Source organism: Fundulus heteroclitus, chromosome 20 (assembly GCF_011125445.2).
Source record: "Fundulus heteroclitus isolate FHET01 chromosome 20, MU-UCD_Fhet_4.1, whole genome shotgun sequence".
Classification (NCBI taxonomy): Eukaryota; Metazoa; Chordata; class Actinopteri; order Cyprinodontiformes; family Fundulidae; genus Fundulus; species Fundulus heteroclitus.
The window spans coordinates 16542488-16554150 of NC_046380.1; the positions used below are offsets into that span (position 1 = coordinate 16542488).

At 39.3% G+C, this 11663-nt stretch overlaps 1 protein-coding gene across 1 annotated transcript; it reads left to right on the forward strand.

Moving 5' to 3' along the window:
- The first annotated feature begins 594 nt into the window (after window positions 1-594).
- hrh1 (histamine receptor H1) lies at window positions 595-10203 on the forward strand. The gene is made up of 2 exons (XM_036124748.1): window positions 595-796; window positions 5045-10203. Exon 2 carries the CDS (start codon window positions 5223-5225, stop codon window positions 6870-6872), a length of 1650 nt encoding a protein of 549 aa, XP_035980641.1. The 5' UTR covers window positions 595-796; window positions 5045-5222; the 3' UTR covers window positions 6873-10203.
- The last annotated feature ends 1460 nt before the right edge of the window (window positions 10204-11663 follow it).

Genomic DNA, 11663 nt, shown 5'->3' on the forward strand with positions numbered 1-11663 from the left:
GGAGCAAATTTACTAAAGCCTTCTCATTAGTTGTCCTGAAATTTAATTAGCACTAGACAGAGCCCGAAAACACTGGCTTTATGTGAGTATGAACAAGAAGGAATATTACTTTAATTATTACTGCTTTTTTTTTTTATCCAACACTGGAATGATGACTTTCTGTAATTTTGCACCACTTATGTTACTCATTTTAACAGCAATTACACGCGTTTGACCAGTAGACCCCCCCCCCCCCCACACACACACACACACACACACACACACACACACACACACAAAGAACAGCTGTTGAAAAATATATTTTTTGTAAGCTTATATAAATCGCAAAAGTCTTGAGTTCTTGGAAACGAAAATTATTTTGCACGCATGACAAGCATCAATCTTGCCCATAGAAAATAAAGTCACATCCTTATAAGCTGTTATTTCCAAAAACCTGGAAGCATTTTTTTATTTTATTTAAAATGATTTCCATGTCCAATTAGCTACTGTGAAGGAAGTTGCTCACAGTTTGCGCGTAAGTGTCCAGTGAATCATCCACTGAATCATCACGGCACAGCAAATCATATTGCACCAGTCCCGGTAAAACCCCCCATTCCTGCAGCCCGACGAGCTGCTGTTCACCGGTTTATCATGTTAACTCCAAAGTTCAGTCTAGAGACGTGGAAAGAGGAGGAGTGAGCTCAGGGAGGAATGAAGACGAGCCATTTCAAATTCCAACCTGTCTCTCACTCATTTTCGGATTTCTGCGCGGAAACAGTCTGGAACAGAGGATTTCACTGCGAGTCCACATCCAACGGTAAGTCGCGCACTGCGCACAAGTTGCCTTTTAATTTTATAAAGTGAAACTTTTAATGGAACGAGAAACTGGCTGTGCAGAAAGCAAAAGAAAGTTCCTTGGGTGATAATAGTCGCGCTGCTCAACAGGTGTTTCTCCTGCACATCCACTGGTGATATTTTTGATAGATGCGCCTCATTAGGCTGAAACAGGACAAACGACGCAATAATTAGTATGTGTTCCCATCTGTGATCAGATTAAACATTCTGGGCTCATTACGCATGATTACATTGAAGCAGTTATACAACTGAATGTTATCCGGTTGTTTCCTGGCGCGATGAGCCTATGCGTGCAGCGCGCAGCAGGTTTATTTCTCCTGCTGTTTATTCTTCCTTGCGTTGTCTCGCCAGTGACAACGAGACGTTTGCAAAAAATGTTTGTGTTGCGGAGGCAGGTATAGCACAGACACGAAGGCGCATAGGGAGGAAAATGATGCGCAAATACTTATTTCAGCTCAGATCTAAAGCTATACATCTGCGGAGGCTTGAGATTGAATTCTTAAATGGGTATATTTTTGTTGAAATGTCTTTAATGACATGGTATGAAAATATGAGGGACATCACACACAGAGCGTGCCTTTTCACATCGTCTGGTATCAGACATCATACTTTTTGTTGCTTTTAAAAAGCCGCTGGAATGTGCATTTTCTTGTGTTTAAATGTGGGTGAAACGTCTTCCTAACCTGAGGATTAAACATCCAGGGATCATCATTCATGCTCATATTTATAGTCAGAGCTGGACCAGTGTGTAAGAAACTGAGCTGCTGCCAAGGGGCACGCAGGTCAGCAAAGGGTTCCCCAATACCATGGATTCAAATCTACTCATCTGTAGATTAGTTTGTCAAGAATTACTCTTTTTTATATTTAATTCATTCATTTTGTTTTAAGGTCATCTAAAATGTACAATTTAGATGTATTTTAAGGATAAAAAAGCGTGACAGTTATACTGGTTGTAGTCAGAAATAGGAAAAATATTAAACGTGTGTAAACTAGTGTTGCTAGAATAAGTATTTCATATTAATATTATTTTATAGTTTATAGTTGTCTGTATTACTTATGTTTTATCTCTTTTTGTCTTTATGATGTTTTAATGTTTATGCTCTGTCTCTGTGAAGTAACCTTGCCTGCAAGATGAATTCTCGCGGTATTTGTGCGTTCACAAACCACTCCAACTGCAAAACCAAAACAGTTCGGGCCAATCACGTTGCAGTGGTGGTTTAAGGCGGGACATAACAGTGCAACGAAAGCGAGAGCTGCTGAACCCACAGCCGAACCAACACAAACATGGCAGCGCAGGAGGACGGGCTCGTAGCTGCTGCTATCACATCTGTTTAGTTAGAATCCACATTTTCTTCTTTGATAGTAGAACAGCAAGAAGTTTCTTGACTACCTTAGCTTCTTGTGGTTTCCCATGATGTCTAATGCTTACGTTTTAATTTGATACTGTGATTGGCTAAAATATCTACTTTTGCTAGGCGGTCACTAGGTATCGCTCCACCCAACCAGCTCTGAGAGTTCTGCTGAATATCCCACCTTTCCCCAAACTGGTTCAATGGGAGCAGTCCCAGGTTGATAATGTGCAGAACTAGAGTGCTACAATTTGGCTGGCCAGGTTATTTATGAAGCACTTTGGGATATTTATCAGTGAAGGGTGCACACCATCTGAAATTTACCAACTTACTTTTTGCTTCTGTTTGTGCTGCCACATTGATACACTGCACAACAGATACAGCAGGCTTGACTAACAAGCCACATTAAGTTAGCCAGAGAAGTGACCTTGTCTGTACGATTTTCTGTTATTTTATAACATATTTGAACTGGAATTGGGGCCCCAGATCAGATTCTGCTGTGAGCCCCTAAACATTTTAGGCCGTCGCCTAAAATGTTTCAAATTTCAAATTTCAACATGTCCAAAGAAAACCAATTATTCATTGTTTAGTTTAACTTTTTTTCCCCCTATAAAAAGCTTTCTTCATTAATGTGAAACCATGATGACAAGATGAATTGCTTGTTAAGGATGCACCACTTAGCCTCTCAGCGCACAAAGCTGGTTTGAGTGTTTTTTCTCCACACCAAACACTAAATGTTAGAAAGGATTCTTTTGCTTCTCCTCCCGCTTGTGTCATCAATGAGTAAGCATGTATACACACAGAAACCAGTCAAATAGGAACATGCAGACAGATTCAGTTATTGAGCTAATGTGTCAGCAATGTAATTTCCATGATTGTTGTTTTTCTGGATATAGATTCAAAGGATTTTAAAGGGATTTAATTAGGCAATTGTTTAAATTGCTTTATAATCTTAATAGTTCTGCTTTGAAATTAACACTGGCCACTGGCGGGTTTAGATGAAACGGAGCTATAAAATATTATTAAATAAATGAGAATCATATACAAAAACGTCACCTGCACCCATGGCAACTGGCTTATTTTAGTCCGTTCTCTTAAAAAAGCGATACCCCCAACTGCTCTAGATAAGTGTTTTCCAGCACCCCAGCGATATGTTTTAATATCAGATGTCTTGGTGCCCTTTATCATTCAGACGTGTTGCTGTATTTGCTTCTGAAACCCGTCATATGGCGCTGGAAACATATTAGCAGTGGCTCCTTTTGGAGAATGGCATAATTTTCTTCTGCTGGGTTAGTGATGGGATTCACTGCCTTCTCCTTGTGTAAGTGTTGAAGAAAGCCAGCTGGACAGTGAAGGAGAGAAGGATGAACACAGATTCAAGTCTCCTCAGAGCTGCTGAGTGGACTGGTGAAACAATCCAATGAAATACGCACCGTTACATTGACCTGTTTATTTCTGTCTGTCTGTGAATGAGGTCAAGACTCCACCTAATTTCCTAAAAATGTTTTTTGTTAGCATTTTATTTTACCATTGTTTCTACAAGACTTAAGGACAGTACATTAAAGACAGTATAAAAGCTTTGTGTGGTTTTGTATTCATACCGCTTATTCATGTAAAAAAAAAAAAAAATCACTTTACAACCAAAAAACACAAAGACCCCTTGAACTGCAGACACTGTAGTGCAACATTGTGACAGTGTAAGGAAATGGATACAGAGTTTTTTACCATGTGAGAGGCACATTTATAATTAGCCCTGCCAGGTCAATAATTATGCTGCAATTACAGCTGTAGGTCTTTTGGGTTATGTCTCTGGCAGCTTCGCACATCTAGAGACTAAATTTATCGTATTTCTCTGTTCAAAATATCTCAAGCTGAGTCAGATTGTATAAGTTTGAGAACTACAATTTCTATAAGCCTTACTACAGATTCACAAGGTGGGGTTTGGAATTTGACTCGGCCATTCTATCACATTTTTATAATTAGATTTAAACCAAGCAGTGGCTATATGTTTACAGTCGTTGCTGTGTTGGGAGGTGCACCTCCAACCCAGTCTCAGCAACCTCTAACATGTTGTTTTCCACAATTGTACTGTATTTAGCACCATTCATCTTCTCATCAGCTCTGACCAGCTCTCATTTCTCTGTTAAAAAAGCATGTCCACGTCACATTTTACCAAGGGAACAATGTGTACAGGGGGATGCAGACTAAAAAGTGCAACTACCCAAAGCCCCAGTTAATTGTGGCAAATGGCCGTTCTCCCTGAGCATGGTTCTGATTCTGCTGGAGGTTTCTTCCTGTTAAGGGGGAGTTTTCCTTCTCACTGTCACTACGTGCATGCTCGGTATGATGGATTTCTGCAGAGTCAAAGACACAATGCAAGCACCTGTCTGTCTGAATGCTTGGACACTGTCTGCAAGCCAATGACTCGATGCAATCTGCTGGGTTTCCTTATGTGGAAACTTTCAACTAATCTGACTGTATGATTTGATTTAATTGGTTTTGTAAAGTGCCTTAAGATGGTATGTGTTTTATGTGGGTGCTATGTAAATAAACACAGGACTCTTTGCTGATTCTCTGATTAATGTTGTTCTTTCCAGGTCAGTCAGTTTAGGGGTACGACGATGTCCTAATAGGTTGACAGTTGTTTGATACTCTTTCTATGTTCATGTGATGGATTGATCAATCCTCCATGAGATGTTCACAGCTTGTGATGTTGTTTAATGATTCCAAACTGTTTAATATTTTATTTTTCCGCCTCATCCCAAATATTTTCACCATGTTTCTCGGTTACATCAACTCAAGTAATTTCACTAAATGTATGCATTTTTAGACGGTTAATTTGTTGTGTTTTTGTGTTGCAGATATGTCCAACTGACAAAGAAAACACTGATCAATGCTGAAGATGGACTGCTGTTTCTATAACTGCTGTAACCACTGTACTGTGAGACACAGGGGAAATAAAAGGCATCAATCTATTGGCCTATCAGCCAACAGTTGTCGAAAATGTGGCTGGATATAGAAGCGTTCACCTGACCGAACATGATGGAATCTGCTCTGTCGCCTTTCACGGACTACCTAGACCTCAACCCCAACAGCCATGCCAACCACAGCAACAAGAGCTGGAGTAACCATCCGTATGACGATGATCCAGGGCAAAATCAAACCCAGACCCTCCATTACCACTTCCATAATGCTCTCCTTGGAGTAACTTTGGGCCTTTTATCGCTCCTCACCATCATAATGAACCTGCTTGTCCTCTATGCAGTGAAGAAAGAAAAGAGTCTCCACACTGTGGGAAACCTGTACATTGTTAGCCTGTCCGTGGCAGATCTTATCGTGGGCACGACAGTCATGCCCCTGAACTTGATGTATTTGCTGGAGGATGAGTGGAGGCTGGGGCGTGCAGTGTGCCAGTTTTGGCTGATCATGGACTATGTGGCCAGCACCGCATCAATCTTTAGCTTGTTTATTCTGTGTTTGGATCGGTACCGCTCAGTGAGGCAGCCTTTGAAATACCTAAAGTATCGAACACGTGGAAAAGCCAGCTTGATGATCTCTGGAGCCTGGTTACTCTCAATGATGTGGATTATTCCTATTTTAGGATGGAGGTCCTTCACACACGTGGACCTTAAACCTGAGGAGGAGAACAAGTGTGACACAGACTTTCGCTTTGTTACATGGTTCAAAGTGATAACAGCAGTTTTCAACTTCTACGTACCCTCGATTTTGATGTTGTGGTTTTACACACACATCTATCTGTCGGTGAGGCAGCATCTAAGAGACAGAGAGAGAATCATTCATCCAACAGATTCATTCGGGGAAAATGAAAATGGAGGGAATGGCCCGAGCCCCAAAAGAAATGACTCCAAGTCGCTCCAGAACGAAACAGAGCTCTCCCTGAAACAATCAAAAAAAGACAGACTGCTGGACCAGAACACTCTTGACCAGACATATGCCCTAGAAGACGGTGAGAAATCTAAAGCTGGTCCATTTAGAATTCACAGGAAAATAGGAGTAAAGTGCCAGCAGACGTCACTGCTTTCCATGACAACACAGCGCCTCAGAATGGCACGCAAGGCTAAAACGGGCTCCCTGTCACCCGAAGAGAGGCAGTCAGATTCAGAGATTCCCCAGAGCCAGCCGTCTGTGCCACAGGATATGACATGCTCAGGTGGAAACAATGAGAGCAAACATCAAGCCTCTCTCAACGAATGCCACGTCACGGTGACAAACTCTTTGAGTGGAGTCTGTGGTATCAGCCCGGTGTCAGATGTGCAGCGGTACACAGATGTGCTCTGCCACAGCTATGACCCCAGTCAGGCTCTGCCATGGCCTGAGGAAGGGGTCGAGGACGCCAGAATAGACCCAGATAATGGAGTGACTCTGAAACAGGCATGGCACAGGTTTATAGACCAGTCACGAAATCGGATTCAGAGTCTGAGGATCCATAAGGAGCACAAAGCTGCAAAGCAGTTAGGGTTCATAATTGCTGCTTTCTTACTGTGTTGGATACCTTACTTCATAGTTTTCATGGTGATGGCTTTCTGCCCAGGATGTGTGCACCACGATCTCCACATGTTCACCATTTGGCTTGGTTACATCAACTCTACACTAAACCCTTTCATATACCCTCTCTGCAATGGAAACTTTAAACGTGTCTTCAAAAATATTCTCAAGATCAACTTGTGACTGATGTGACAGAGAGAGCAAAGAATCAAATAAATTCAGAGCTGTTCAAGTGTTATCGATACTCACAGATCAGACACGAAGCGATCAATGATCTTGGATTTGTTTTTAAATGTCGATAAAGTACATGCATATTTTGGGTGGCAGCTTTTTTTGTACATTATGTTTCAGATTTTATTTTTGTAACTCAGTTTTTCAGAGTCTTTTAGAGTGAAATGTTATTTATTTTATCTGTTTTGCTGAAATTGTGTCTAGAGATGAAGGTTTTCATTCCTAAGGGTATAGAATGGATTTTCTTGAAGTTAGTTTCTATGGAGTTGCCATCAGCATTAAACATTGTGTTTGCAGTAGACAGCGCTAAAGGTCACTCCAGTCTGGGAAAAAAATAAAGAAGCTGTGACCACAGAGTAGAGCTAACAGGTGTAAATCCCTTTTAGGTGTCCCTAAAATGGATTTTTATCAACTTAAACCAAATAAGATTTTTAAAAGCTGCATACGCTTTATGACAACACTGTTCTGTGCTATTTCCACATGCATGCTTATTATTAGGGATTGCTGCACCCATGAGTCACTCAATTCAATCAATCATCTGCTGTCGTGAAATGGTTGCTCAGGAGGAAAGATTGCTGCAAAGTTAGCGACTCGATGTAATTGGATGGGCTTCCTTAGGTAGAAAACATTTTACCAGTTGGCATAATAAGCTGAACTAGACTCCACTGTAACGTATCTCCAACCAAACTGTCATGCATTCAATTGAATTTGAATCTGTCCTCATCACTGGAGTGAGTTGATTATATATTTCTGTTTTTAAAGTGGACCTGCTTTTCTTACAAATTATCTTGAGACGGCATTTGTTGTGCATTGGTGCCATATAGATATGGAAATTGAGCTGAATGTATAAACCCTACACCACCATCACTTTTTAAGAAGACCGATTAAGATAGCCAGTATGACATAAACAAGAGTACATAAACAATGGAGAACAGAAAATTGACATCAGTTTTTAAAACATGCAGCTTTATTGTATTTAACACTTTTTGGCTTGCTGTTTTGTGAGAAGTTACCAAATACCGTCTGAACAACTTTTCAATGCAAATGTGATGTTGGTTTAAAGACCTATGAAACAGTACTTGCATGAACTCCAATTAAATTTATGAACTGTAATTGTTTTAGGATAGCAGAAATCTACTCTGCTCTTGGCTCTGACAACCTTAGAGCTTTGTCCAAACTGATGTCGTTCATTCAGCTGTCTAATGCAGGTGAGATACTACTAAGTCCCTGAAGCGGTTTACGAAGCTCATCACATTTACATTTGTGATGGTAGGACAATTTTTATTTAATTTTTTTGCTGGTATGCCACGCAGAATCAGTGACCACAAAGATGCCACTCTTTGCTACAGTCACCGTCCCTCCTCACTGTGACTGGTGGCAAGATAAACTCAGATTCTTGTTGTAAATACTGACAAGTTAATTTCAGTAGCTAATACCTTGAACACCTTTTCTTGATTTGGGTGGAATAGTATACCTTTTAGTCACTTGAATAGTATGTAGTTTTGGTTTTCCATTGTTCAAGAGCAGCTATGACAAATGAACCCCTGTGTCATAATTATAGGAGGCAATAGTCAACTTAAACAGGAAAAAAATATAGTGAGAAAATCTTCAGTTTTATTTATTTTAGTGTCATTTTAGTAGTGCCAGCTGCACAATGTTCCAGTGGTTAGCAGTGCTGTCTTGTAGCAACAAGATTCAAATCCCAGTTGGTTGCTCGTTGTGCATTGAGTTTGCATGATCTCCCCATGCATGTGTGGGTTTTCTCTGGGTACTCAGGGTTTCTCCCACAACCCAAAAACAGGACTGTTAAATCAATTGGTTAATCTAAATTGCCTTTAGGTATGATCGCCTGTGTGCGCTTAGTTTTCTTGTCCTGTGTGTCACTGTGTTGCCCTGTGATAGATTAGCAGCCTGTCCAGGGTGTACCCCACCTTTCCAACTGACTAAAATTAAAGGTTGGATCTTTATAAGTTTTATCAGTGTAAACTGCAGTTAAATATACAATTATGTAAAAGCTTTTTGCACATCTTTACCAGGAATGCCAATGAGATTAAAAAGAACTCTAAAAAGCCTCTCTCAAAAAAAAGAAAAAAAGAAAATTCAAAACTATCCTTTTAAATGAAGATGAACTGATGCTTTTAAAAGAATTTGGACTTGTAACTGGGATTAATTCATATATCAATAAAACACTAAATGAATAGCAGGCAGCCACTCTAAAGGTATGTTCACACTGAACAAGGCGATTTTTTTTACTTTGATGGCCTGCCGTTGGTCACTTGACATTTTCCCTCTGAAGATCTGCGCTGACAAAGCAGCCAATTTTCCCCCAGCTCGCTTCACGCCGTCATCAAATAGGAGGAGCGGCTATGCCTTTGCTGGTTTCTCCTATCTGCTCAACTCAAAGAGCGAGTCGCGGTGCTGTATGAACTACAGGCATCTTCGGTCAGTAAATCCATCATTGCTCAACCGAAATACAGCCTAATTGTACCGTCTAAATATGTAACATAAACATTTTCACGCCCAAATGGACGAGGAGGACCCTTACAGCGATGTGACTTGACAAAAGAGTTCAGATTGCTAAACTTGAGCTAAAAACCATTAGAAAGAATCTGTCTGCATGAATTGATTGAATTAACTTTGTAAAGTGCCTTGAGATGGCAAGTGTTGCGAATTGGCGCTATATAAATGCAATTTAATTGAACTAAATCACTTGCTCCATTTGCCTTGTTCTCGTTTGGTGTGAACGTACCTTATGGGTGTTTTTATGTACAATGTGGTTCTATGTTAATTGATAGCCAACAGTAAGGAGTCCATGTTAACAGCAAACCGAATAGTATTTTCTATGAATGCTATGTTAAAAGGTTTCCAGATAAACATTTTTTATTTGTTTGTGAACAACAGTTATCCAATATGAAACAACATGACATCTGTCACAAGTTTACAAAGGCTGTCATTCATAGGTGGGTTATTCTGTGATTCTCTACATGATTATTTCATTAATAAATCAGAATTTGAAAGATAAGTTGCCCTTTTATTAATCGTATACACCCACATATCAGCACCGTGTCTTTAGAAGGCTTTTTGTGAACTGGCTTACTGTGAATAAACGGTTGCGAAATAATTAAACATAATTAATGTCAGAATAGAAACAGCATCCGGGGGGAAAAATAAGTATTGAACATGTGAACATTCTTCTCAGTTTAAATATTTCTAATGGGGCCATTAACATGAAATTCACACTGGATGTGGGCAACAAGCCAAGTAATCCACATGTACATAAACAATGTACGCAAACTAGTCCACAAATGAAGTTATGGGTAAAAAATATTACATGATGTAAACTTTACACATAAAGAAAGGAGGCACAAAAAGGTACAGAAAGGAATAGAAAGCTAAGAAAGCATGCCTGCTCCTAAATGCAAATACATTTCAGATGGATTAATATGAACTGATGGCTCATGAAAAGGTTTCTCTTTGTCAAAGTATTGTGCAAAGTTGTATTTCAGTTGCATTTCTAAACCTCTGAATGTTTCAGTGAATGTCATTTGAGCCATAATCCAGAGGTGGAAAGAACATAATTTCAGCACCAAAAAAGTAAACAGCCACGACTGGTGCCCTCATTAGATTTCTGACAGAGGAGTCAAAAGAAGGAGTCCGCAACTCTCACTTCATTAAACCTTAAATGTACTCAGTTGTGGCATGGTCCTTATAACTGAAATTCTTAATAAGGATCTGAAGAAAAAACAAGTGATTTCCAAGCAAGACACTATAATTCCATCCTCACAGCCAAGGTCACTCTTAATTGGTTTCAAAGAAAGAAAGTAAAGGTGTTAGAACTGTCTAATCGGTCACCGCACTTCTATCCAAGTGGAAATCTGGGGGAAAAAATGGAAAGAGTGCAAAGAAACCCTAGATCTTTAGAGATCAATGGGTCAAAATGTCACCCAGACAAGTGACTTACTATCAGCACACAGGAGACATTGTGAAGTTGTCATGACTAAAAACGGCTTTCCAACACAGTGATTCAGAAATGTCAGTGTGTTCAATACTTTGTCCCCTTCGCATTCTAATTTTTTACACACCACATAATTTTTTGACAAATTTTCTTTGATTCTTTAATGTCTATGGATTTCCCCGGTTGTTTTATGAAAAATCTTTGATATGTTCAACCCTTGTTTTATCCACAGTAATTACAGGCTAGAAAGCTGTGGCCTTTAAACTTTCAGATTTAACATTATGTACTGTATGCAGACCAATTATTATGCAAATGATAGGTTAAAAAAAGACCCATTCTATGATTCATATTATTTTGTGCGAGCTGATTGTTTCTTTGCACCGTTTTTTAAAACCTTTTATTTACATTCAAGTCATTGTTCAGATATTTGGTGTTTGATGTGAGATATAATTATTTCCATTTGGTCTTTCACATTTTATTTAGAAATGCTTTTGGCGTTACTCCACTATGTTTACAAATCTATGTCAAAAATTATTATTTAAAAAAATTATAATATAATACCAACTTAGCAGGAGGTCAGAAAAAACAGTACAACGTTTTAACAGGTTCTCATTTAATCACAAAAACACTTAACAGATAACATAGCTATTAAAAGGTGCTGCAGCTGTGGAGTAAAAACTGTTAAAGTGTGATCAAAGAAAATGAAATCCATCACAGCGTAATCTGTTGCACTTCATTCTATTGTACTTTATGATTACTGTACTTTACTGAGAAATCAGATTAAAAAA